Source organism: Phyllostomus discolor, chromosome 2 (genome assembly GCF_004126475.2).
Source record: "Phyllostomus discolor isolate MPI-MPIP mPhyDis1 chromosome 2, mPhyDis1.pri.v3, whole genome shotgun sequence".
Lineage (NCBI taxonomy): Eukaryota > Metazoa > Chordata > Mammalia > Chiroptera > Phyllostomidae > Phyllostomus > Phyllostomus discolor.
Genome location: NC_040904.2, coordinates 167,965,326 through 167,991,521, shown reverse-complemented (window position 1 = coordinate 167,991,521; position 26,196 = coordinate 167,965,326). Strand labels below are relative to the sequence as shown.

The 26,196-nt window shown below is 58.4% G+C and overlaps 1 protein-coding gene across 4 annotated transcripts in view; it reads right to left on the bottom strand.

The window, feature by feature from the left end:
- Nucleotides 1-23,850, bottom strand: part of COL2A1 (collagen type II alpha 1 chain) — a 30,829-nt gene extending 6,979 nt beyond the window's left edge. The window contains exons 1-39 of one of the 4 annotated variants that reach the window (XM_036019119.1): nt 23,567-23,850; nt 19,269-19,478; nt 17,787-17,803; nt 17,544-17,576; nt 17,411-17,443; nt 17,260-17,313; nt 17,022-17,123; nt 16,034-16,111; nt 15,357-15,401; nt 15,209-15,262; nt 14,726-14,779; nt 13,909-13,962; nt 13,492-13,545; nt 13,305-13,358; nt 12,962-13,006; nt 12,424-12,477; nt 9,776-9,820; nt 9,038-9,091; nt 7,495-7,593; nt 7,136-7,180; nt 6,945-7,043; nt 6,715-6,768; nt 6,170-6,277; nt 5,726-5,779; nt 5,542-5,640; nt 5,339-5,392; nt 4,791-4,889; nt 4,371-4,424; nt 3,946-3,999; nt 3,549-3,602; nt 3,285-3,338; nt 3,035-3,079; nt 2,746-2,844; nt 2,434-2,541; nt 2,101-2,154; nt 1,727-1,780; nt 1,311-1,364; nt 878-931; nt 473-580 (exon numbers count right to left, since the gene is read on the bottom strand). In XM_036019119.1, coding sequence (XP_035875012.1) covers nt 473-580; nt 878-931; nt 1,311-1,364; nt 1,727-1,780; nt 2,101-2,154; nt 2,434-2,541; nt 2,746-2,844; nt 3,035-3,079; nt 3,285-3,338; nt 3,549-3,602; nt 3,946-3,999; nt 4,371-4,424; nt 4,791-4,889; nt 5,339-5,392; nt 5,542-5,640; nt 5,726-5,779; nt 6,170-6,277; nt 6,715-6,768; nt 6,945-7,043; nt 7,136-7,180; nt 7,495-7,593; nt 9,038-9,091; nt 9,776-9,820; nt 12,424-12,477; nt 12,962-13,006; nt 13,305-13,358; nt 13,492-13,545; nt 13,909-13,962; nt 14,726-14,779; nt 15,209-15,262; nt 15,357-15,401; nt 16,034-16,111; nt 17,022-17,123; nt 17,260-17,313; nt 17,411-17,443; nt 17,544-17,576; nt 17,787-17,803; nt 19,269-19,478; nt 23,567-23,651 — 2,628 coding nt within the window. In that variant the 5' untranslated portion in view covers nt 23,652-23,850. The remainder of the gene's footprint in view (nt 1-472; nt 581-877; nt 932-1,310; nt 1,365-1,726; nt 1,781-2,100; nt 2,155-2,433; nt 2,542-2,745; nt 2,845-3,034; nt 3,080-3,284; nt 3,339-3,548; nt 3,603-3,945; nt 4,000-4,370; nt 4,425-4,790; nt 4,890-5,338; nt 5,393-5,541; nt 5,641-5,725; nt 5,780-6,169; nt 6,278-6,714; nt 6,769-6,944; nt 7,044-7,135; nt 7,181-7,494; nt 7,594-9,037; nt 9,092-9,775; nt 9,821-12,423; nt 12,478-12,961; nt 13,007-13,304; nt 13,359-13,491; nt 13,546-13,908; nt 13,963-14,725; nt 14,780-15,208; nt 15,263-15,356; nt 15,402-16,033; nt 16,112-17,021; nt 17,124-17,259; nt 17,314-17,410; nt 17,444-17,543; nt 17,577-17,786; nt 17,804-19,268; nt 19,479-23,566) is intronic. The other 3 variants (XM_028532080.2, XM_036019120.1, XM_036019122.1) reach the window with 3 other exon arrangements.
- Nucleotides 23,851-26,196: the final 2,346 nt, after the last annotated feature.

Sequence of the window (26,196 nt, the reverse complement as noted above, 5' to 3'; positions counted from 1 at the left end):
ACGATGGACCCCTGAGGGCCAGGCTTTCAAACATGCAGCTTTGTTGGCACTAAACTCCCAACCTAGAGAAGCCGTCACAGCTGGGCCTGCCACCCTGGCCACCAGGCGTTCACAGGGCCAGCCATGTCTCCCCTGGCCACACCACGCCCCCAGGAGACTGGCAGCCCTGTCCAGGGCTGTGCACACTCGGGGAGGCATGGCCTGCACTCTGCCCGTCCCCCAACCCCCCATCCCAGACCCCGCCTTGCACCAAAAAGAAAAGCCAATTTAGCCTTCATCCCTAAGTACAAACTCCTCTTCTCCCTCCAGTGGCAGCAGTGGGCTCCACAGTCTGCTGGGTGGAGGGCCCTGAACGCAGGTGGGGCGTCCTCCAGCCTCCCAGCCATTCTCTGCCTGCCCACCCCTCCCTCACCCAGCGCCCAGCAATCCCCGCTCTGTGGGAACCGTCCCTGGGGAGCTCGGCACTACCCACCTGAGGCCCAGGAGCTCCGGAGGGGCCCTGAGGACCTGGGGCACCAGCGTCACCTTTCTGGCCCGCCTCTCCTTGCTCGCCCTTGGCACCTGGCTGGCCATCAGCACCCTGTCCCAAGAAGGAGGAAGCAAGTGAGTGGGGAGGGGGGAGCCAAATACTTGAGGTTCTTCCAAAAGGGAGGGCCCGAGTCTCTGAGTGAGTGTAAGTGCACGTGTCTCCACCCTGGGCCTGAAAGTTGGGCCGAAGGGTGGTTATATCAGTGTGGAGAGGAGGGAAGAGACCATTTCTCTTCTTTAAATTCTGTCTGTCCCTCCCCACAGGCTGTAAGGTGCCCTCAGGTGGGTGCCAGGTGCAGAGCTGGCCTGAGTGGAGTGGGTGAGAGGGAGGGTCGACGGGGTTACTCACAGGAGGACCTGCGAATCCAGCGGGTCCTGGGGGCCCAGTCTCTCCACGTTCGCCCTGCGAGAGAAGCGGGTGCAGGAGGGGTAAGGCCACAGTGCCTGCCTGCTCTGTTCCCTCCTGCAAGCCCAGAGCTGGGCCCGGCCCAGCCTTTTGCATTGCAGCCCCCAGAGAGAGGGCATCCGGAAGTAGCTTCAGAGAGCTCAGCCCTAAATGGAGGGACCCAGGTCAGAAAGCCTCTCTTGGTCAGAGGATCTAGTGACTCAAAGGCCCTCCACCCTGATCACATCGTAGGGGCCACGTGCCTTCTCCCTTCATTTCTCATCTGTCCTCCCACCCCTGACCCGAAGGGCAGGGAGGGCCAGGCTGAGAGGCAGAGCCGGCTCCCTCGCTCCCAGGGACCTGGGGACAGAGGCAGGCTCAGAGGCCAGATACTCACAGGGGCACCACGGGCACCAGCTGTTCCTGCAGGACCGGGAGGGCCAACTTCTCCCTAAGGTTGGGAGGGGGTAGGAGTCAACGTGGGGCCCTTTGAGAGCAAAGTGCACCCAGGAAGCCAAGATGATGGACAAGGGCTCTCAGTGTCCCCGACCCACAGCCTTGCTCCTTATTGTTTCCGGCCGCGTGTGCACCCTCCTCAGGGCTGCTGCAGGGTGCGCTTTTGCCCCGGGGTTTATCCGCTCCACTCAACAGGACACACGGCCAATGACTTTGCTTCTAAGAAGACCCCCGTCCTTTACCCCTTGCAGCCCCTTGTGGGCAGAAAGGTGGCAGTTCATGAGCAAGGAGAAGAAATAAGTGTTTTGGCCAAGACATGAGAAGGGGGCTCGATGGGGGAAGGGAGCCAGGACTCACCTTCTCGCCATTGGCACCAGCAGGTCCAGGGGGGCCGATGGGGCCTGTCAGACCCTGGGAGAGAAGAGGCGGAGGTGAGGAAGTCAGGGAGAGTTAGCCAGGGGCTTGGGGCCCAGCAGGGGCTCCGGGACCCCACACCCAGTGGACTGCGGCATGCCCTCCATGGCCCCCGAACTCCCTCCCTCTCACCCTCCCGCCCTGTGGCCCCCAGTGGTGACAGGGAAGTCCCTGTGGTTGCCCAGCCCAGACAGCTGAGCTAGAACCAGGGACCACACATGTACACAGCCTCTTGGAGTACAGGGCTGGGAACCTATAGGGTCCCTGCACCTGTCCCCACCCAGTCCCCAAGAAGCCAGCAACCAGCATCCACTTACTCGTCCACCATCCTTCCCGGGGGCTCCCTCAGGGCCTTTCTCACCAACATCACCCTGTGGGAGAGAGAAAACGGGCTACCTCAGGGGGGCACGCAAAGAAGCCCCTGGCCCAGAGGGAACTGCTGCCACCTCAGGGTGAGTGGCAAGGACTAACCAGAGTGAGGTGGAGGGAAGGGTCGGGGAGGAAGTCCCTAAAAGGCAAACAGAGACTTTGGAGGGGGTCTCCAAGTTCCTCAAGGCAGGTAGCGGGGGCCTCACCCGTGGGTGCATGGGACTGTGTGCGGGGGCGCAGGAAGGGCGGCTTTGGGGGAGGCGCGTCAGCCTGGCACTTACCCTGTCTCCCTTGGGCCCAGAAATACCAGCTGCTCCCCTCTCACCGGGCATGCCCTGCAGGCCTGGAGGGCCCTGAGCCCCAGGGGGTCCAGCGGGGCCAGATGCACCCTGGGGAGAGCGAAAGAAGAAGTCTGTGGGGGGCAGCACCTCCCCCAGGGCCCCAGGCCCCGAACACCCCTTTCTTTCTCTTCCTCTGTCCAGACCACCTTTCTATTTCATCGTTCACTCCTTCCTCTCCCCCTTCCGCTTCCGCCTGCAGCAAGCCTCCCAGGCCAGCCCAGAGGACCCAGCCCGCAGACCGGGCTCACTCACTTTGGGGCCATCAGTGCCAGGAGTGCCGGGGAGACCACGGGCCCCCTGGAGGCCTTGGGCACCAGGAGAGCCACGTTCACCTGGGAAGCCTCGTTCACCCTGTGGCAGAGACACCAAGGAGCAGTTAGACAAAAGAGACGGGGTGGAGGCCCAGGGAGAAGCAGGGAAGTGGGGAGCAGAGCGGACGCCCAGGGCCCAAGGTGGCTGTACTGCTGGGGGCACTGGCAGAGCTGTGCAGGGCGAGGTCAGGCCCAGGGACACCGGCAGGAATGGTTATCGGGACACTCACTCTGGGGCCCACGAGGCCGGGGGCTCCAGCTTCACCGGGAACGCCCTGGAGAACAAGAAGCATGTGTGAAAGACTGAGGGCTTTTATGTCCGAGTCCTGGCTGAGCATCCTTCCTTCTCGGAGAGCTGGGGTTCAGCCCAGACACCCGGGCCTCACGGAACCCCTCCTGCCCTCCTGCCCTTGTCACCAGGGCGTCAGAAGAGATCTTCCCATCTGAACAGGCTGCAGATTCAAAGAGGCCCATACTCACCTGGTCTCCTGGTTTTCCACCTTCACCTGGGGGACCGGGAGGGCCAGGAAGTCCCTAGAAGCCAAAGTAACAAGATTAGCAAAGAGGTGAGTTTGCTGCCCCACCCTTCAAGGAGATCTGGCACAGGGCCAGGATGAGGGGTACAGGGAAACCTCAATCCTCTGGCCCCCTTTGAGGGAGCAGGCCCTCTACCCACAGTGCCTGCTGAGCATGGGGCCAGAGAGACAGGGACTGCAGAGAAAGCTGGGGACTCCAGCTGCCTACCTGGAACCCAGATGGCCCGGGAGCACCCTGCTCGCCTCGTTCACCAGCAGGTCCCTGCAGAGGAAACAAAGATGGGCTGAGCTGGCGCTCCAGAGCACCTGAGAGCCTCAGCCAGAGGCCCTGGGGGGCAGCCCCAGGAGGGCGAGACCGACACTGTCCTGCACAGCTGGAGCAAGGTGTGTTTGCCTGCACTCCCACCAGTCATCACCAGGGCGGGGCCCACACCACCACCTCGGGGCAGGAGACCTTGCCTTGGCTCGGGGCGGGGTCTTGTGTCCCGGGCCAGCCCAGGTCCACATCTGTCAGTTCCCTTACCCAGCAGGCCCGAGGTACCCAGCCACCGCCCCACCAAGCCCCTGCCCACAGGGCCACCTAGAGAGGCTGGGCAAGTACTTACAGCGGGTCCAGGGGGGCCTGCAGCACCTGTCTCTCCATCTTTGCCAGGAAGACCCTAGAGGGGAGAGGAAAGGGTGAGGTCATGAGTCACTTCTCGTCCTTCCTGCAGCACCCAGCACCGGGCAGATACACTCCGTGGCCCAGGGTTTCCAGAGCCCCACTACACTGCACCTGAACTCCACGTACACCCCTTGCCTGCCCTCCCCTCCCTGGCCCGTTTGCTCAACACAGGCGTCTTCCTTGTCTTCCTGGGCAGCTGACCAACAGCACCCAGAGTCCCCTTGTGTGGGCTCCCAAGGGCCCAGAGCAGATGGGCCCCAGGAAGCTGTGCTGCTAACCCGCGACCCCGGGAGCATGCTGCAGGGGGGCCCATGCCCAGTGGACGACCAGCCAGCACCAAGGCACAGCAGTGGGGTGGGCACTCACCCTTAGGCCAGGAGCACCGGGCAGTCCTTTCTCACCAGCTTTCCCTGGCTCGCCCTGGAGGAGAGAGAGCAGGACCGTGAGGTGGAAGGCTCTGGTGGGAGTGGCGGGTGGGGCGGGCTGGGGACGCTGCGGTGTGGGGCCTGACGCACAGCAAAGGCTGACACTGAGAGTCAGCACCTTCTCTCCCGCTCAGGAGCACAAACTGCGGGCACTGCCCCATGAGACAGTGCCATGGCTGAGGAGTCTCAAGGCTCTATGCAGGCCTGGGCTTCCCAGACCACATGCCCCCCTGTAGGACACAAAGGCACCAGCGACCCCACTCACACTGCCCTTTGGTTAACTCGGTTCAGGAGCCAGCCCTCCCCCAGGAAGGGAGGTAGTGCCAAACAGAAGGACACGGGAGGGCAGACTGTTACTTACATTGGCACCTTTGGGGCCAGGGAAACCCATGACGCCAGGCTGCCCACGAGCCCCCTGAGGACCTGGAGGCCCAGGGCGACCGTCTTCGCCAGGGGCTCCCTGAAAGAGAGGACACCATCCTCAGAACAGATACTCTGACCGCATCTGTCCATCCAATACCTACCAAGTGCCTACTGTGTGGCCAGTACTGGACTGGGCACCGCCACACACAGCGAGGGACAGTGACCCAGGCTGTGCCCAGCAGCCCGCACATGTGGGCCACACACACAGACCCTGCCCATGACAAGGCACTGCGTAGCTAGTTTTGCTTCTGAAAGTGCATACTGGGCTTTGTCTTCCCCCAAAGAAAGGCCCAAATGCACAACGTGGTGATGTTTTCAGAGCTCACAGACACTGTCCAGGCCACACCTGACCCCAGAACCGACCATCAGCCCCCTCCCCAGCTCTCAAAATCCACAGGCTGTCTCTGCCCAAACTGCTGTCTCTCTTCCCACCTGCTTCCCCGAGAGTGCCCCCACCCCTCCCAACAAACCAGACGATGGACTTACAGAAGGACCAATTTTGCCTTGAGGACCAGCATCACCGGGGCGGCCAGTGAGACCCTTTGTTCAGGAGAGAGAGGGAGATGAATGTCAGAGGAGGTCCCGGGACCTCCCGATCCTGGCAGCACAGGGTGGAAGGGAAAGGTGGGGAAGGGCACAGGGGTCTGCTCAGAGTCAGAAACCAAGGGCAAAAGCAGATCTGTACTTACCCGGGCTCCAGGAAGGCCAGGCTCTCCGGGTCGGCCAGGGTCACCGTTGGCTCCCTTGGGGCCAGCCAGGCCACTGGGCCCTCGCTCTCCAGGGGCTCCCTGTACAAGAGGAGGCAGGCGGTCAGCGGGAGGCCATTGGACTGAGGATGCAGGAAGAGACCCCAGCCCCTCTTCCCCTACTCACCTTGGGACCTGCCAGACCATCCTGACCAGGGAAGCCTCGGTTGCCAGGAGCACCCTAGGAAGAAGTGGGAGGAAAAGCAGCACATTGGAATGGCCCCAATCAACTGTGGCCGCAGAGAGCCTAGTCGGGCTCTAGGGGGTCTATCCTGCCAACCACAGTTCCAATGGAGCAGTAGCTACAGCCTGCAAGATTCCAGAAGATTAACTTCTTGGGCCTGTCTCCACCTGTCTGGGAAGGAGCTCAAACTATGTCATGTCACCCGGTGCGGGGGGGTGGGGGGGCACAAATAAGGAGAAGGGGCCCTATCCCACGGTGGTGAGTGGAGGGAAGAGGAGCCTGGTAGCCAGAAGGCCACGTCACTTGGCAAGAACAGAGCCACAGCGACTTGATTTCCGTCTGGGGTCACAACCAGTAAAAGCAGGGACTCCTGGCCAGCCCACTTACTCTTTCTCCCGGGGGACCGATGGGCCCAGCACCACCAGGCTCTCCACGGGCACCTCTTTTGCCTTCTTCACCAGCAGGACCGGGGGCTCCTTGGGGGCCAGCGGGGCCCTGAGAACCAACACAAAGAGAGACAGATGAGCCCTCACCGGGTCCTGTGCAAGCACTGACTGGCGTGTGGAGGAAGTGGCCTTGGCAACCATTTCAGGGCAGGGGGTGAGGGTGGGGAGGGAGCTTGCAGGAGGCCATAAAGGGTCTGCCGTGGAAGAGCAGAAGTGGCCCAGCGGGGGGAGAGAGGGTGTAACGTTAAAACTGTTCAGACTGGTCAAGCCAAAGATGCGAGCCAAAGCTGCAACATCTCCTCAAGCCTGTCCCATCCCCTTCAGGCACAGCCTGGGAGGTCCCAGATGAGGGGCTGGGGATACAGAGGCAGTGAGCGGTGGGTGGAGGGCGGTGGGCGGTGGGCGGTGGGCAGGGCCAGGGGATGGCCCTGGGCCCAGAGAGTGGCAGCAACGTGGAAAGACAAGGGCTGATGGGCAGATACTCACAGGTTCTCCCTTGGGGCCTTGCTCGCCTTTGAAGCCAGCAATACCAGGCTCGCCCTTGACAAAAGAGACAGGCAGGTTCTCACACTGGGCTCTCTCAGTGCACCCTGCCCCCATCCCCAGGAACCCCAAAGGCCCCCGCCAAAGGACAGGAGTGCGAGCTCGGGAAGGAGGGAGGGTGGGGTCTGACTCCAGGACGTCGGTGGAACTTGGGGTTCACCCCAGGCTCTTACCGTCTGACCTTTCGGGCCCAAAGGACCAGTTGCACCTTGAGGGCCGGGAGGACCACGTGGCCCAGGGAAGCCAGGAGCACCCGCGATGCCAGGAGCACCCTGTCATTGTGAGCAGGAGAGAAGGGCATCAGGAGCAGGTGCGAGGGAGGCCCAACCCCACCCGAGGAGCTGAGTCCGAAGGCCACACTCACAGCAGACCCTTTGGCTCCAGGAATTCCGTCTGTTCCAGGGTTACCCTGGAAGAGGTGACACGGTCATTATAAAACAAGCAGCAAAGGATAAACTCCCAGCTCTCCCAGCTCTCCCAGGCCACAGGATCCAGGGGCAGGGTCGACAGCTGCCCTTTCCAGGCACCAGCCTGCTGAGTGTGGGGAGGACAGGCTGGGGGGCGGAGGGAGGCAGTGTGTAGAGATGGGGGCGCAGGAGCAGGCACGGGGTCAGAATGGAAGTGTGATGACTGGGGCTCCGCCTCCCTCAGTGCTAAGCACGGGGTCAAGGCTGCCAGGGGCACAGACTGCAGGCCTTCGGGCTGAACAGAAGCTGCACTTACAGAGGCCCCAGCCGGCCCGGGGGACCCAGGAGTGCCAGGTTCACCGCGAGGACCTTGAGCGCCTTCAGGACCACGAGCACCGGTGGGACCAGCTTCACCCTGGAAGAGGCAGGAAGAGATGGAATGAGGAGAAGATAAAAGGACAGAGACCTCCTGCGGACCAGCAACAGTTTGGGGCCAGCTGTATGCACGCACCAAAAAGCCGAACCACCATGTACATAAGCATGTGGGGCCACCTGACCAAGCTCGCTGACCTGGTGACTTCCTCCCCTGCCTCTCTGTCTCCATCTCCCCACGATACTGTGAACCACCACGAGCAAACGCAGTTACACGCCACAGTCACGGGCACCGTAGGGTATAAGTCTCACAGCACCCGTCGGAAAACCACGTGTGGGGTCCTGCCCTCCTGGTGTGGTGGGACAGCAGGTGGGTGGCTGAGACAGGCAGGTACCTCCACCTCCCTTTCTCTACCTGTTTTTCTCATGTTTGAGGACATGGAGGCCCTTGGCCACCTCAACTCAGGGCACCACTCCACTGGGACCCGGCCGGTGTGTGAATGCTGCCGTGCCAGGCGCTGGGCCAGGCCCATTAGAATGGAGCTAGAAAGCAGCGCAAATACAAGCGAGGACCGGCGCCCTACTCTACTTGTTCCAGCTCTGACTGGTTGAATTCTCCTGGGCTTCTGGCAGCCTGCACCCTCCTCCCAGGGGCCCCTGCTTTTACTTTCATTTTTTCCTGAAAGTTGCAACTGGCTGAGATCTGGGCTCTCTCGATGGCAGAGTCCCTGGGGAGGACTGCTGACCCTGGGGGAAGGCAGAGTCTCCTCAGGTTTCTTCTCAGAACATTCTTGCTCACTTTTGCAATTATTATTTTCTAAAAGTCAGGCCCCCTCACCTTCCACTGTCCCTCTTCACAATGGGTCTCCTTCACCCGGCTCCCAGGGCCTCAGACACTGTCTGGTTGCCATGGAAACCCCGGGGAGAGGAAAAGCAACCTGATGCCAGTGACCACACGGAGGCTCCTTATTCATCTCCTGGCGGTGACAGGAGAGAATTCCCGGGGACTTGCGCACTGGAACCCCTCCTGGGCCAGGGGCCATTCCCCGCACTGGCTGGCCTGCCACTGGCCTCTGTTAATCCTCGGAAGAACTCAATTAACAGGGCCTGGGAGAGCCAAGCCCCCAGATGGAGCAGTGCAGAGGGGAGCTGCTCCCTGCCCACTTCCCTCCAGCTCCTCCTGGGCCCAGAGCTGGCTGAGCTCTGCCTTCTTTCCTTCCTCTCCGGGTCTTCTGCTCCCCCTCGGGTCTCCGGTGTCTCTCCATCTTTCTCTGAAGCTGTAACTGTAGTACCCCTAGCTCTTTATCTTTCCATCTCCCTTTCCCTTCTAGGTGGTGACTCTGCAGAATGCCTGGCTCTTCTCTTTGGAGAGCAGCAGCAAGTGGGGGTGGGAGACATTCCTCAGAAGGGAGGGGGCATCATCCAGGAGCTGGTCAGCAAAGGTTATGGGGGAAGGGGGTTCCTGACTCACCCACCAGGGCACTCACCTTGGCACCGGGAGCCCCAGGGAAGCCAGGGCCGCCAGCAGGACCCACGGGACCCTGGAGGAAGCAAGGGGGTACAGAGGTGAATGCCATTCTGGGAAGAATCTCTGCAGACCCCAGAGTGAGCCACCCCACACACCTCACATTCCTTCTCACTTCTCCCAAGTTTTTTAAAGGATTTTATTGATTTATTTTTAGAGAGAGGGGAAGTGAGGGAGAAATAGAGGGAGAGAAACATCAGTGTGTGGTTGCCTCTCACATGCCTCCAACTTGGGATCTGGCCTGCAACCCAGGCATGTGTCCTGACTGGGAATTGAACCAGCGACCCTTTGGTTTGCAGGCCAACGTTCAATCCACTGAGCCACACCTCTGTACTGATTTGGCTCCACATCCCCTGTGGCTAAAGTCCCTGGATGAAAACTGTCCCCACTTCCCGTGTCCCCAGGCCTGGCCTCAGAAGGCAAAGCAAGACTATGACTAGACGAGGGGAGAGAAGCAGGTGCTTCTTCCAGCTCCCTCTCTACCTACCCCTCCTCAAAAACACCGCACAAAAGGTGGCCGAGAAAAGCAAACCGTCGCTTTAAAGCTTGTTATCAACAAGCTCAGGCTACTGAAAAACGACTCCTCCTCCCCTCCAGTAGGAGCCTGAGCGCACACTCCGCTCACGCTGAACAAACATGGGGCTGCACGGGGCTGCAGGCTGGGCCTCAAGGGCAAACCTGCCACGGATGAAACACTTACCGGAGGCCCTGCGGGGCCTGGTTGACCGTCGTTGCCCCGGGCACCCTGTGAGCAAGGAGAAGGAAGCGGATATTGTGAGAAGTGCCTAGGCGTCCAGCCCCTCCATACACACAGCCGGCTGCACAGAACTGTGGGTGGCGCTGTGCCCAGGGAGTCCCAGGGCTGAGCGTGAGGCCGGTGTGGTGGGAGCTGGGACACAGCTCCGGGGGAGGGAGGGAGGGAGGGGCCCCAGTGCCCCTCCGTGGTGGCCGCCTGCATGGGAACTCGGGGTCTTCAGAGAGCTCATTCTCCGCTTAAATAAAGCTTGGGTAGTTCCCCAGCTATTCCATCGTTCCTTAAACTTCAGTGTAGATCTCAAACATCTCCAACTTCAAGGCCAAGTTATCATTTAAAGACTCTGAGAATTGGGCCAAAGGAAAATCAAATCGCCAAGGAGAGATCTTGACCAGGTCCTGCCCGCTCACAGCGGGAAGACTTCCAGGGCTTGGGCAAGGCCTCCCCTCGGTGAACTCCAGGCTGCCTCTGCACACCGGCCCCTCCCTGACAACCTCCTCCTGAGGAAAACAGAGATGCTCGCTCGCTCGCAGGATGTCTGCCACCAGCCCAGGAAGGGGCCCCAGGATGGGGACGGGGCACCCAGTGCAGCCCAGGGACCACATCTGCGCTGGTGCCCCGGAGACTCCCTCACACAGAAAGGCAAAGCAGCCAGCTTTTCTCCAGAGGACTTGCACTTTGAGGTTTTCTCCCCAGGTTTGTGGTGAGCACCCCTCAGTTTGTCTCTCAAGGGCCCCGGGAGCTTGTCCCAGAGCCCCAGGAACCAGGAGGCTGGGCTGAGCTGGACCTGGCACCTGGTGCTCGGCAGGGGGCCGGTGGAGGCCAGAAGGCAACCTTTCCCCATCTGCCTGCCTCTGCCTCTCCACCAAAGCTGAGGAGGAAGGATGCTTTAGGGGGAGCTCATGTTTTAAATAAGACTCAAATCTTCTTCCTGGCTATGGCCCATTTCTCCCAACTGAGACTCTCCAGATTGGCATTAAACAGGGAAGCAAGAGAAGACTCAGCAGAAGAATGTCAGGGGGAACATAAAGCTTCAGCATTGGCCAGAGCCCCTTCTGGGCTGGCCTGGCTGCTCTGGGAAGCCCTGGGGTGCCCTCCCTCCAGGGCAAAGCCGGGGGAGAGGCCCGGCTGGGCACGAGCAAAGGGGCGCTGCGGTGCTGCTCCAAGAGGCCAGAGCCGGGGTAGCATCGGAGCCTCTCGCTGCAGCGAGCCTGGGGGGAGGGCACAGTCCGGCCCAAGGGGGGGGAGGGGGCGCGTGACACAGCAGGCAGAGGCCAAGCCAGCCTAGTCCCTGGCCCAGCCTTGACACCAGGCCTGCACTTGGAACTCTGTAGCATTGTCGACCTTCCATGCCAAATCCCATGCACACCCTGCCAGCCTGACTGCCATGGGGACTACTGTGGGCCAGGAACCGGGGCCCAGTGTGCCCAGGAAGGAGGGACTCCAGAGCAGGGATGCAGCTCCTCTCTGTCCCACCTGGGGGCAGCCACCGTGGCTCCAGGCCTGGCCAAGGAGCCGCAAACCAGTTCCTGCTAATCCGAAGAAACAGAAGTGTTTCTTGGCAGGCTCAGCACTCACTCTCTAATCCCCTCACAAAAAGTGACCCCGGGACAAGGCACTTCAGCAGCTCTGGGTGACAAATGAGGGTCGAGGCTGCTTGTTACTTCACTGATCTGCTTTTGAGAACAATTTCTGCCAAACAGATACAGTATCTGGGAAGCAGCACAACTGAGTGAAGCTGATTTACTCTGGCCAGCCCGGCGAGCACCCAGGAGGAGGGGCCCCGGCACACGGGTGGCTGGGGCCCGAAACCGACAGACAGCATGATCCTTCTCCACCACAGCTCTCATCGCTTCACTCACCCCACGACCAGCGCCTACCAGGGCTCTCTGTTGCCAGGGGGCCAGAGCTAAGCCCCTGCACCGACATCGGTTGCAAATCCCCTCGCTTCTTATTCCCCACATTAACGAGAGGCCACCAAAGGCTGAGGCTGCCAAGCACTGTTTGTCTTAAGCTATTAACCTTCCTGTGCCTCAGTTTCTTCTTCTCTAAAATGGGGAGAATAAAATAATCTGAGGGAGACTTGAACGAGACAAGGCATATGAGGCATTCCTCCTAGAAGGTGCCGGTGAAATGGTGGCCACTGGTGCCATATTGTCACAACAGCAGCAGCAGTGTCACACACAAACGCCCGGTCAGATACCCTGGGCTGTTACATTTTCTAGAGCATCATCTGACTCGATCAGAAGAACAAAGAGTAGCACCCTACTGTAGCCGGCTCAAATCTGCCCCTAAATTCAAACTGGATTGCCTGGGGAGTGGGGAGTGCTGTGGAGGGGACTACCTGAATAATGCAGACTGGTTAGCAGAGGGCCCTGCCCTCACCACCCACCCGCCCCCAGCCCACCCCTCCTCCCACTGAGCACTCCAGCCGGGGAATTTGTGGCACCGGAGCAAACCCTGTGGGATGGCCGTGCTCTCTGCCCCTCACCGGGCTATTTTTTGAGTCAAGTGAAGTAACTCTATGTGAAAGTGCTTGGAAACTCTGAAGAGTGGTGGACAAATGGTGGCTTTTGGCCTTGCCAATTACTCACCACAGCGCCTGCAGGGCCGGTCCGTCCTCTCTCGCCAGGCAGACCACGGGGACCCTGGAACACACACCAGGACGGCACGAGTGTGAGTTGTCTCAATGACACTCTGCGCCGTCACTTGCACCTGCAGGCCTTTCCCGGACCCCCGAGGGGAGGCAGCGTGCAGGCATCAGAGTACGCCAAGGTCTGCTGCCCAGGAAGAGCGCACGGAGGTTCGGTGACTGACCGGCATCCGGGTTACCGGCTCATCTTGCCTCTTGCAATAGATGAGGTGCCCGAAGTATTGAGAATAAACAGAAGTTTTTAAAATTCAAACACACATAAAGTGTGTTAGGGCTGTTTCAAGGAAATGTGGGCAAAACCTTGACCAAATCATCTGATTGATACATTTGGCCTTGTGCTCCTAACGGAGATCAGTCTACAACACTGGATAGCTGCTTTGCACAAAGGAAGCACTGGCGTTGGTGGAGAAGCCGCCTCCCGGGCTGCAGGAGGTGTGCGAAGGCTGTCTGGAGGCCCTGCAGGGGGCGCTCGCACTCACCATCGGGCCTGGAGAGCCATTCTCGCCGGGGGAGCCGCTCTCTCCCTGGGAAAGAAGATGCGCAAGGTTAGTGACTGGGACCCCACTGCCAGACCCAGAAAAATCCCACAGAAGAGCTGGAAGCTCTGGTCATCTAAGCCATTACTGACACTTCTGAGCACCAGTCCTGTGAGAGACAACTCCCCGAGCTCTCTTCATGCATCAGGATACAGGACTGGCTCTTTCCAACCAAAGCTGTTCCGACATCCTGACTCCACCAAGCTCAACAGCATCCCCTTGACTGGGAGAAAAGACTCCCACACCTCCCTCTGTCCCCTGTCCCAGAGTGCATCCTGGTCCTTACCTTCACACCTGGAGCACCAGCTTCGCCTTTAGCACCGTCCAGGCCTGGGTAACCCTAGGAGGCAAGAAAAGAAACATCTATCACGCTTCTAAGAAACCCCGATAGGAAGAAATGCACGTGTCTCCAAAAGCTTCTCTCTCCCCGGGGACAATCCTTTCCTTCTAACACCCTCACCCAAGATACTTACTCTGTGACCTTTGACACCAGGAAGGCCTGGGGTTCCCGGGAAGCCACGAGCACCCTGAAAACCCAAAGAGGAGATGTCAGGGCCCAGAGCAGAAGAACCCAGCAAAGGCTGCCTGAGCAGCTAACAGCCTTGGGAGCCAGCTCCCTGACCACCAGGGAGCAGTGAAGAGGCCCAGCCCTTGGACAGTTCTTTTAGTGCCTCCCAGAATCCCCCTCACCTTGCCTCACCCCACTTTACACAAACTGGGCAGAAACAACTGCCAGGCCTCCCCTGGGGAACTGTGTTAGGATTATAAACGCGATGGTCAGATGCCGGTGTGGGACATGCAAGGTCTGTTGGGATTTTGTTTTAGAAGTGAGCTAACTGAACTGGAGGAGTACAAAGGGGGGCTGGAGGCTGGGAAAGGTGGGGCTCTACCTGAGGGCCAGGAGGGCCTCGTTCACCAGGTTTTCCAGGCTTTCCAGCTTCGCCCTGCGGGAGAGAGATGGCCTCAGCTTCCTCGGGAGACTCAGCAGCGTGACTGGCGCTCCCCAGACCACCCTCGGTCCTCATGCCTTTGCCCACCTGCTGACTCCTCTCCCTCATCTCCTTCGCATTCCAGACTTCCCTAAATGCCTTTCCTAGGTCATAAAGTATTCTTTGGGACAGCTACACGTTGGGTGGGCCAGCTCCTCCGTCCCCACCAGCCCCCGCTTCCCCTGGTGGGCGATCCCTCTCTGCTCTCCTGCGCTCTGCTGACAGGGCTCGAGCTCCCTCACCCCGGGAGACTTGGACCGTCTAATGCCTTTCCTGGGAATAGCCTGAGTGGCCTCCCTTGTCCTTTTGCTTCGTTTGCATCCTTTGTAGACACCCTGACTCAGGCTGAGCTTTTCCTAACTCATTTACAATTAAGATAATGTTGGATTATTGAATGTTTCTTTCTTTGTTTTTTCTTCTCTGTATCTTTTCCCCTGGTGTTCTCCCTCTCCCTTCTCTCATTTCTCAATTTCCCTTCTTGGAGCTAATGGTGTTTTAATTATTTCCCTCCCCACTGAGTCCGCTGCAGTCCCCAGGGCATGTGCAAGCTAAGCTGCAAGGAGGAAGGTGGACAGCACAGAGGGTCTGAGTTTCAGACAACTGGTCTTGCCCTTTCAGATGCGTCCCCCCAGGAGCCAGCCAATCAGCGCCCCAGCACAACTCCCTTCAGACCCTGTCACAGAGGCAGCCACTCCTGTGACCACTCGTGTATACTCACATCGTCACCAGGTTTTCCAGGGGGGCCTGGAGGGCCACGGGGACCCATGGGACCCTACAAAGGAAAACAGTTTAAGAGATGGTCGAAGGGGGAAGACACCAAATCAGTGGACAAAGCTCAAAGACTACAGTTTTGTTTTGGGGTGTTTTTGGAAGCTAGTTTCCCTCTAAGGAAGAAAGGTGGAACAACCCCATTTCGTGCTAAGAGAGAATCAAGGTCCAGAGCAGAGCATAGTGGTGAGCAGCAGATAGGACACGATAGGGATGGACCAGAAAGGGGACAGTTATGGCAGAGTTCCTGGTGGTCCCTGTCAGACCTCTGTCAGAGCTCCCCCAAGGCTAAGAAGCGGCATCTGGACATCCTCTGGGCCCTCTGCCATGGGGAAGCCCAGGCGGTGTGTGCAGGTGGCAGTGACAGGACTGGGGTCTGGGTGGTACGTCCTGGAGGCTCCCCAGGAGGGGCAGGGCCCGCGCTGGTACTCACCGACACGCCGGGTTCCCCAGGTTCACCAGGGTTGCCTTGAAATCCTTGAGGGCCCTAAAAAGTAAGAACACAAGGCTGACCCCCACGAACTGACAGACAGCTTGAAAGCAGCTGCACTGTTGCCAGGAAGAAAAGACCGGGTACTTACGGGAGCACCAGCAGGGCCTGGCGGTCCTCGTGGTCCCATGGGGCCCTGCATTGAGACGGAAGATGAGGAAGTTACTGGGTATGCTTCATCGGCGGCCTCCAGAGTGCCACCTCCTCCCAGCAGCAGCCCAGACAAAGGACAAGGAGCCACTCTGTGGGCAGGGGGCCTGCAGTGGCTGCCCCTTCTCATTTCCCACTCCCCACGCAAAAATCTATTTATATTTATAGGCACCATTTGGACAGAGAAGCTGGCCTTGCTTTCTCCTGGACAGCAGCCATGTTTACTAAAGTCTGAGTTTCATTTAGCCTGTGCCAAGTCGGAGCTGCAGGGCTGAGATTTCCTGCTGGAAGTCTTGTGGATACTGGAGAGCGGTGGCTGCTGTCTGCATTCTTCAGTTCTCATTCCAAAAGCAATAGCAACTGGCCTCCCAACAGATCGGCCTATATGCACCTCTCCATCCTCATTCTTCTTAGTCGCTCCAGCGCATCATTGAAACTGGCATCCACGGCCATTAAGGACCAAATGCTTTGGGCTAGTAAATGGGAAGGTTACATAACCGATGAAGAAGAGCTGCCCTAAGCAATTATCTGAAACGTGAGGTTGTCAGAGTCTCTGCCTCTGCGGAGGGCCCCCTCCTGCCATTCTGGCTGCAGAGAACTGGTGGTGTCTTGTCTTACCATCGGTCCCTGCATTACGCCCATCTGGGCGCCACCAGCCTTCTCATCAAATCCTCCAGCCATCTGGGCAGCGAAGTTCTGCAAACAAACCCAACAACATTAGGTGCTTTCTCAAGCCTTAGGTTTTCCCTGCTTGGCTGGGCAAGCTCTGTCCAGACAAAAAAAAACTCTATTTAGATAAACTCTAATTGTTGGAGCTTAACCTCGCATTGATCAGAATTACCAATGATTCCTGAAATATAGTTTTGGAAATGTGTTATTAGATGACAGTGGCATAATAATTGCCCTAGAAAACTAAGTGTTATTTGGAAGAGTATCAGTTACCTGCATTTCACTTTTAAAGGTGGGGGTTCCCCCCCCACCAAAGACTTTAATGCCCAGTGAAAGACTAAACTCAACAGTCTTGAAATATTTTAGCAAGGGAGGTAGTAGGCATCTGCGAGTTTAAAGTTTAAAAATTTAAAACATAGCAGCCATCGAAATGGCAAACCTGCAAACACTGGGCAATAATATAATTTGTTGCCTGGTTGGATTCCAAACACGACTTGAGCTACACACCTTCACTCAGTGGGGCTCTTTCATGAGAATGAATAGTTGCTTGGAATGTACTTGGCAAGGTCCAAGTGTAAATGTCTTCCAAGGACAGTGGTCGCTCTTCTTCCAGGGAACTACAAGTGCCCAGTCATCCTCTCCCCCAACCCCACACCCACTCCCAAGGACTGACCACACAGTACAGACACCAGGGTGCCAGGTAACTGAAGACTTTCTTTGCAGAAGCCCAGTGACTGAAAAAAGTCAACCCTCAGTGCCACAGCCTCATGCCTAATATGTGGTCCCACGAAATGACAGGCCTGGGGGAGAGGCCCATGGACAGGCTGTGTACACACTGCTGGCGGCCCTGGGAGCCGGCCAGGTCAGTGTGAGCAGCAATTTAGAAGCCACATTTCTGGAGGGACGTCCTGAAGAAAGGGGACATAAGGATACTTACTCCACCAAGGCCAGGGGGACCAGGGGGGCCAGGAGGGCCAGGGGGGCCAGGATTTCCAGGGGTCCCGGGCTCTCCATCTCTGCCACGAGGTCCGGGGGCACCCTTGGGAGGGAGAGAACAAGGCGCCGATGTGAAACAGTGTTAATGCTAGAACCACCTGTCCACTGGTGGCCCTCGCGGTGGTGGTCAGGCAAGCAGGGGGCCTTAGAGGGTCGGGCAGCGTTGTTTCTCCACTCACCTTTTCACCTTTGTCACCACGATCACCTCTGGGTCCTTGTTCACCTGCAGGTCCCTGAAGGTGAGGAAACATTGAGATGACAGCAAGGCCAGGGGCCTGCCCATCAGTAAGCCGAGGGAGGGGTGGAGGAAAGACTTCCTCCCTTTCTTACCTGAGGCCCAGGGGGTCCTTTGGGTCCTACAATCTGAGAGAGAGACCCACAGAACAGCACGTTAGAGGGGGCCACAGGAAAACGACCCACTTAGCAATAGAAGCAACGTGGTGTGAGAATGACTTTTACTTACATCCTTGATGTCTCCAGGTTCTCCTTTCTGTCCCTGAAACATGACACAGTCTCAGGATGGAGCAGAGCAAGCCCACCAAGCCCCAAACACCAAATCCTGCCCGGCAGCCCCTGGATCAAGGTGCCCCTGAAACAGGCCTCTGCTGATGTCTAAAAAAGGGCCAGCTGCATGAGCGTAGCATTGCTTCTGAAGAAGGAACTATCAAGGCAAAAGGAAAAGGAAAAAAGAGAAAACATCCCTCACCTTTGGTCCTGGTTGCCCTGCAAGTAGAAAAAACAGAGAAGGAGAATGTAAGATGTGTGAGCTGGAGAAGTGCAAGTTCTCCTCACTTACAGGGGTCAAACCCAAGACATGACACAACCAAGGAAAGAGGCAGCTTCCTGTTGTTACTCCGCTGAGCCCTCTGTTGGGGTGTTAGAGTCACTGGGGCCCTGGGGTTGCTGAGACCCCACAAGGGACAGAGACGGCCCAGACTTTGTTATTCAAAAGAAGCAGCCAGCGTGCAAAGGCAGGAGCAGAGCCAGAGGAAAGAGAAAACAAAGAGCTCAAGGTCTAATCAGCCACTAAGAAAGCACCAAAAGCCGGCAGAAGGTTCTACCTCTTCTCTCCCCCACAGGGTAGGAAGCTCTTCCTGCAGCCCATCCCTCCCAGAAAGAGAGTTAGGTAGTTAAAAAGGTCTTACATTCAAGCTGGGTCTCCTTGAAGCAAGCACAGAAGGGGAAAAAAAAACAAGCAGAGCATAGGAGTTATAAAGGGCACTGCAGCCAGAGCCACCCCAAATCAGTGACCCCTTCCCTTTGGAGCAGCAACAGTAAAAGCAACCGACGCTGCACGCAGAGGCCCCCTCAGAAGTGACCTGGGAACTGGACCCTAAAAGCAGCTTCCCCAAGCAGCTTCCCAGTGGTGAAGTGTTAAGGAAAGGCAACCTCTCACTCCCCTTTCAACTTCTTTTCTACTTGAACAGGAAGGAACAGTGAGGCCACCCAGACGGCCTAGACATGGGTCCCCATTCACCCTGCAGGGAGACAGGGCACGGGCTTCAGTGCTGGGGAGGTCACTGGCACGGGTGTCATCTGCAAGCACTGACTCTCGCTGGGCATTCATAACTGCCCGCCGGAGTGTGGGCGCAGGCGCTGCCCCAGCCCCATCTCCACCTTCACCGCTAGGACTGCGGGAGCCCAGCTCCTTCTCTTACTAATGTGGTTCTTAACCGGCAGTCAATTCCAAGAGAGAGAGAAACACTGTTTTCTCTCTCCGTGTTCCCCATCTCAGAGAGGGAGCCTGTCCCCTGTCTCTCACTAGCTAGCGGAGGCTTCTCCTCACTGAAGACCACTACCTTTGGGGGGTCTTCTGAGAAGACCAGGTGTGGGTCATAGAGGAGGAATCATCTGTGGTTTGGCCAGACACAGTATTCCATCTCCACTGTGGCTCTGATGCTTTGCAGGGATGGTTTCAAAGAGGGCGCTTTGTGGAAGCACAGCCATGCGTCCCCGAGTCAGGGAAGCATGTCTCAGAGGTGTTAGGTGAGGAAGGGCCCTTCCAGTGTTTTGCGCTCACTCAGTTTCAACCTGCAAGTGAGAGGTGGCCTTTCCTCTGAGCCTCAGCTGCTGGGGTCCCATGAATAGCCAGCACCTCTGCTCTGCAGAGGTGACCCGCATCCATGGGAGGGCATTTGCTGCACCTGCAAGTAATTTATTTATGTGGAACAGGAAATAAATAAATTACAACCACTGGCAGTGGCGAGGTCAGTTGAGCAGATGGGGCAGCACTCTCCGAAGGGGGTCTCGGGGCTGAGGCAGTCTTTCATGTCTTCACAGATTATGTCGTCGCAGAGGACAGTCCCAGTGTCACAGACACAGATCCGGCAGGGCTCGGGCTTCCACACATCCTTATCATTATACCTCTGCCCGTCCTGCACACAGCTGCCAGCCTTCTCTGCACCAAGGGTGGAGCAGGAGGAGCAGAGAGCGAAGGGGAGGAGGGGGCGGGAGTCAGAAAAGAAAAAGAGAAAGAGGTTGCAGTCAACTTGACATCATTCAAACGCTGAAGAACGTGGACTCGGGCCACCCAAACATAAAGAACTTGGAAGTTGTTCTTCTAAGACATCCTTCATTCTTCCTTGTATTCACAAATACCTATTGCACTATGCTGTCTAGTCACCAGTGAAAATCCTGACCCAGCACTGAACGGGGCGGGGGGGGGGGGGGTACTGTACTGACCGTACAGTATTTTCTTCGTGCATCCAGCCTGAGGGAGACCTGATGATGTGGGGCCAGGGGCAAGCCGAGCGGCAGCAGGAGGAGATAAGACCCTGAGTGGGAGCTCAGGGACCGTGAAGATAGGGGAGAGGAGAAAAGGGAGACACCCCCCCACCGCGGCACCTCCCCCCCCAGCACAGGAACAGAGGGCTTTTTTCTGCCTTCGTCTAAGAATTATGGGGCTTGCTAAATACCACTGATAGCTAAAATTCAGAAAGCATGTAGAAAATTCCACCCACAAAAATTAGAACCTGTAAACAGCCAGGTTCCATCCCTGGATATGGGGTGGGACGGCGGAAAGAAGGTGCTCTCAGAATTAGGGTCTCGTCCCATTCTTCAAACTGCATTAGGACTGGGGCCAGTTGGGACAGGAGGAGAGGCCCAGTCCAACAACACACTTGGGACCAGTGCAGGCTAATAAGACCCCTTGGGCGGTAAGCAGGGCCAAGGCGGCCCCAGCGTGGACCTCCAGTTGTAGTCTTCCCTGGAGAGGGCCTGCCTCTGCCTGAAGACAATACCCCGTCTGCAGGCCAGGGGGCTTCCAATGCTGGGCCTGGGCGCGCATTAGCCAGTGCAGCGGCCTGGCCTCCCCCACGAATGCAGACCAAGAATGGCAGGGACTAGTCCCTTCCACAGCGCCCTGCCTAGTGGAATCCACCCTGCAAATGAAACCTGTGCTGACAGGAGCGCTCAGAGCGCGCCAAAGGCTGAAGAGCCCGCACCACGTGCTAGGGAGCGCCCAGCGCTGTTTTTCTCATCAAAACCCCCAAAGCAACGGCAACTGCAGGGGATGAATAATAGGAAAGAGCCACAAGCCGGGTGGGCGGAGACAGAAAAGGGCCTGCCCCCGGCTCTTGAAGCAGACTCTGAAAATCTAAAGATAAACCCTTCTCTCTCCTTCTCTCTCTCTCTCTCTCCCTCTCTTTCTCTCTCTCTTTTCTTTTCCACTAGAAGAAATCCACTCAGCCCTTACACAAGACAAACGCGGGGAGGGGCGGGAATCCCACGGGATACACAGAAGTCTCTGTGACACACCCACCGCTAAAAATTGCTGGAGCTGTAGAAAGCCCGCAAAGGGGAAGGGGACGGAGGAGAGGTTAACGGTCTCAGGTCCCGACTAAGGAAGAGCCCACACTCACCCAGAAGGGCCCGAGGGTGGAAAGAGAGGGAAATGCTGGGAGAGGGAGGCGCACCCCAATGCAGATCGGGTTTCTCCTGCGGGGCGGCGGGGATGCGCGGGGGCGGGGCCGGGAGGCGCTGGGTGTGAGCTGCTGGGTGACCGAGGAGGCGGCTCTGGACAGGGCTCGCCCACAGACACTGGGAGGGTGAAAAGTGGGATTAAATGACTGCCCCAGAAAGGAGCCAGCTCCGTAACTGGATCCCCTAGGTGTGGACGGAGGAGCCCAGCACCACCATAATTGCCGTTCCAAACGGCTGCCGATAGCATCCCGGCGCGCCCGATCGGGTTCCGCTCATTACCGCAGCGCCGCATAAGTGATTCTTTGTAGCAGGCCAATTAAAAAGTTACCTCTTTCGGGGAACTGTTTCGCTCCGCCGCCGAACCGCGCGGGGCCGGAGCCCGGGAGGTGGCGGCGGGCGGGCACAGGGGGGCATTGTGGGAGAGGGTGTCGGGGAATCCGGGGAAACCCACCGGACCCGCCTCTCATGAATGGGGCTTTTCTCGAGCGCACACAGAGCCCGATTCACAGGTCTCCGCAAGAAACCAGTTTAAATAAATACGGGCAGCGTTTCAGCCCCATCTGGAAGCCATCGCTGCCAATCTCCCAACGCAAACAAGCCTCACAAAGGAGGATTGAGGTCTCTCCCCGAGCCGAGGGGCACTTTCGGAGAGGAGGGCTGTGAAATACAGATGTGGGTCAGAGATGCCACCGCCAATAAGTTTCTCAAACTCATGGAAAGATGGGGAGGAGGGGCGTGCCCGAGCCCCAGAGTTCCGACATTCCTGGAGGCTACGCAGACTGCGCCTTTCCCCACGTCCCATTTTAGGTCAGCCGACCCGGGGGATGGGGTTGTGGAGCCGAGAGGTTCCAGGACGCAAAATCAGCGGCTCGGACGCACTCCCCCTGGGGAGGAGGAGCCACGACGGGAAGAGCCGGGCCCGAGAAACTGTGGAATTCACTCTCTCCCGGGAAAGCGGCGGCGGCGGTGAGAGAGCTCTGCCACTTAAGCAAGCGCCTCCGATGCCAGGTGGAGAATTTGGGAATTATTTTACAGTCACCTAGCTAATTCCATTGCGCACTAAAACAGAGGTCAGACAAGAAAACAGCTTTGTGGGTGTGTTCATGTAAATTTAGGACAAAAAATATAGTCAGTACGAGCCGAAGCCATTATTAGACACAAGGTATTCCAGCAGGTGCCCCGGACCGCACCGCCGGCTTAGCGCAGCGCGCCGCACCCGGGCCAGGATCTCCTGCCCCGGACTCCCTGCGGCTGCGCCGCGGGCTCCAATCTTGCCCCCGCCCGAGTCAGCCGCTCTAAGGACCGTAAACTCCTCCCGGGCCCTCAGCCTTCCAACCCGCTCTCGAGACAGCCTGGTGGCAGATGAGACAGTGTAGAGCCTCGTCGACCGAGGACCTTGATTCCCCCCTCCCCCCAAAAAAGTTTGCCCTGCGATTGATTTACAATCTGTAACATACAAAGACAGGGCTGGAATCCCAGCCGTCGGAAACGTGCCCAAACACGTGGAAAAAAAAAAAATCTCTCTACCTAATACACTTTCCAGGCTTCGTCTGTCCTGAATATAATCCCAGACAGCAGGACTTTACCGAAGGAGGCTATGGCACGGGGTGGTCCGAACCGCCTTGGGATCAGATTGTAAAACTGCCATCTTTAACCACATTCGTTTGAAATAGTTGCAGCAATCGACCAAAGACACACACACGGCCCGAAGCCTGGCTCAGGGAGTTCCACAAACAGAAAAGGAACTCACTGTAGTATCTCGGGAGGGTTAGCGGGGAAGACCGCAGGGAGGGGGCGCTATTTTCCGGGGCATTTGAAAAGCACGGTCTGGCTGGAACCTTATCGCCTTTCAGAGGGCCTGGCCTCGGGAAGTTTCACGGGGAAAGCCGAGACGCGAACGAGGGCTGCACCTTGCTGCAGGGCCAGCCGGGAGGGGGAGGGAACCTCGAGAGACGCTGAGGTCTCAGAGCGCCTCTCCGAAGCCTTTCTTTGTGGCCTCGGATTTCAGCCCACCACTGCCAGAGCATCTCCTTTGTCTACCTCCTCTTTGACACCCCCCCCCGCCCCCGCAGCAACCAACCCCTGGACACGACTGCGAAGTCCACCCCTTGGCGCGTGTTCGCCCCTTCGCCAATACTCTTTCTCTCCTACTTCTAAGAACGATGGGCCACGACCTGTTGTGCTGACTTCAGAATGCTTCCGCGAGGCGAGAGATGTGTGCGAGCGTGTGCACCTAATCGTCAAAGCTGGTGATAAAGAGCGCGCTTACATCTGTGCGCAAACCTCTCCGACCCGACACTTGGCAGGTTTAATATTTCTACTCACTGAAGGGACCTGCAAATGCCTTCAACTGTGACCCGCCCGGAGGGCTCTCGGACAGAGCCCCTGTCCTGCAGAACTCCGCTCCGGGAGCTCCCGCTTATCCCGCGCCCCAGTCTTGGTGCCCTCTGACCTCAGAAGCCGCTGGAACCCGGACCTGCCGGCTCCAGAGCAGCTGAGAGGCGGGTAAGAGGATGCGGAGGGACAGCACGGAAGGGTGGCGGGCAGGGACTGCGGGCGACTTACGGACATCCTGCCCGTGGCACCGAAGGACAGCGGCGACGAGCAGCGTCAGCAGCACCAGCATCTGGGGAGCCCCGAGGCGGATCATGGCTCACCGCGGGGCCTGGCAGAGCCGGGCCCGAGCGGAGCGCAGCGAGGCGGCAGAAGCACGGCGTGGGTCCGGGTCTCTACCGCGCCCTCATGCAGGAGGCCCTCGGAGCAGGACGAGGAGGGGGACCCGGCAGCCCAGCAGCGCTCTGCGTCCTCTCCCCGCCGCACCGCCCGTTATATGCGCCCGGCCCCACTCGAGGCTGGTAAACTGGCCCAAACCGCGGGCCGCCCCCGGCCCCCCGCGGGGCTGTAACCTGAGACCCCGCCCCCGGAGCCCGCCCAGGCCCAGCCGGAGCCCGCACCTGCAGGGGCCGAACCCCCCTCTCTGCTAGCCCGGCTTCCCGCCCCCCACCCCTGGTGAACCGAGTGGCCTGATCGGGCGGGGCTCAGAGTCGCCCCCCCCCGTCCTCCCCCCCTGCCGGGGGCTGCGGCGCTGCCCCCTCTGACCACAGTTGGAGAGGGGGGCCTCCGGCCCCTCCCCTCGGAGTTCTGCCCGGATTGGAGGGGCGGGGGGTGTTTGCAGAGGCACAGGCCGCGAGCCCCAGACTGGGATGGAAAAGACTTCGGAAGGAGGAGGGAAAAGCAATGGAAAGGAGCAGCGGGGGAGGGGACACCGCGTTGGACCTTGGGGGGCAAAGGGTGGGGGTAAGACTCAAGGGGAGCCCGCGAAGGTATCTGGAGTCCTAAATCTTGGAGACTGGCAAGCAAGGCCAGGTTTGGGGGGCCCTTTCTGGGGCACCTGGCCCGCCGGCTCCCACCTGGAAGTGCTGAACGACAGCCTCCCAGCCCCTCCCCCACCCAGCTATGCGATGAAAGAGCCTCCTCTGGAGCCTGGACAGACGTTGGCCGGAGCGGATCGCCAGGAAAGGGGCCGGTGTGTTACAGCACAGAGGGAGACCTGTGCGAAGGGGCGAGGGCGGGGGAGGGCGGGACAGGTCCTGGGAAGGGGGCTCGGGGAGCCAGAGAGGCCGCGAGAGAGCCGAGGCTAAACCGTGCACGCTGCCGAGGTGGGAGACCGTCTAGTTCCAGGCTCAGACGTGGTGTCTGCTCTTCCTGGCCCGGCTCCGGGAGTCCCGGGGGGGAGTGGGCGCTGCCGCCCTGGTTGAGCAGCTCTGGCCAGAGACAGTTGGTCACCGCCGCAGCCCTGTCCAGGGAGCGAGGAGGCCGCTCCAGCTGGACAGAGTTCCGTGAGCCAAGGGAGAAGCCAGAATTTCCTAGTGGGCCTCCCGGCCCTCCCCTTCCCACCTCACCTCACCTTCTCCGGTGAGGGCCCTCTGGCACCTTGGCCCAAGCTCTGCCTTCTCCCCAGGGCTCAGCTGTTCTCTGCCTGGCTCCTGGCAAAGATACCAGGGGAGAAAAGCCCTCAAACGAGCCTTCTTCTTGAGGACATAGTTTTATGTCCCTGAGGATTATACCGTTCCCCCAAAGAACTTCAGGCAAAGGCAACCTTTCATGAAACTCAGAGTTGGCTCTGACTTAACCAGAACTCCCCTCCCCAGAAGTGGGGTTTCTGTAGCCCTTTCCTCCTAGAAGTTGAGAGCACTTGGAAGAATTTTCTCTTATCCCCCTCCTCCCCCAGGGTGCAGGCTTCCTCCGGGGTTCCCCCACCCCTGCCCCCAGGGTTTGAAGCGTCTGAGCTCCAGGCGTGCAGAACTCGACTTCTGTGCAGGTGTGCTGGCAGGAAAGGGAAAGAAGTTCCATTGTTTAAAGGGACATGGCCACATTTTGTCCAGACTGGATGGGGGTAGTTAAAGCATTAACTTGCTGGTTCCGGATTCTCCTCTTGGGCCATGGGCCTTGCTTGGCTGGCTCCCGCCCTCCTGTTCAAGTCCTTGCGTTGAGTTCCGAGCCACTCCCCAGCCCCAAGACAAAGCTGGTCTCACAGCCATGGTGTCCCGTGCCCTCCATGGAGTCATGGTTCTCTCTTCTCCACCTGGAAGGTAGAACAGCCAAGTCCCACCCATTTCTCAAGATGCTGCATGTTAAAATACCCCTGAGAATCCTTCCCAGACACCTCTAGAGTGCAGCGTCTCCCTGCCCCGCTGCACCCCTCTAGCCTGCATGCCCTGCATCTATAATTACACTCTAAGCTGCATGCTTTGTGTGTAGTTCTCATTTTCCCCCTTTGTGCTTTCTGGTCTTATCTTATCAATGAGCCCGGAAGCTCCTTGAGGACCAGAACAGTGCGTGGCACAATGTTAGCACGTACAAAGGTTCAGCTAAACCCTCCTGGACAAGTGCATGTCAATGCAACTGTGATTTATGACATAAGCAACACACCAGCAGCTATAAAGCTAAGCATTCATACAACTGACCTAAGATATAAGTAGTCACAAAAATTTAATGAAAAAAATAAGGATTTGGGTGAAAACATTAAGATATATGAAAAATTGAAGCATATTTTAAAGCGATCTTATTCCACAGGCAGCAAAGAGATACATCATTCCGTCGCTAAGTTGCTCCTGATGCCCTTCTCTCACTCCATGGTGATTCGCCTCCGGCAGTGAGCTGTGTCTGCAGGCAACTGGGCTCCGGGTGTTTTC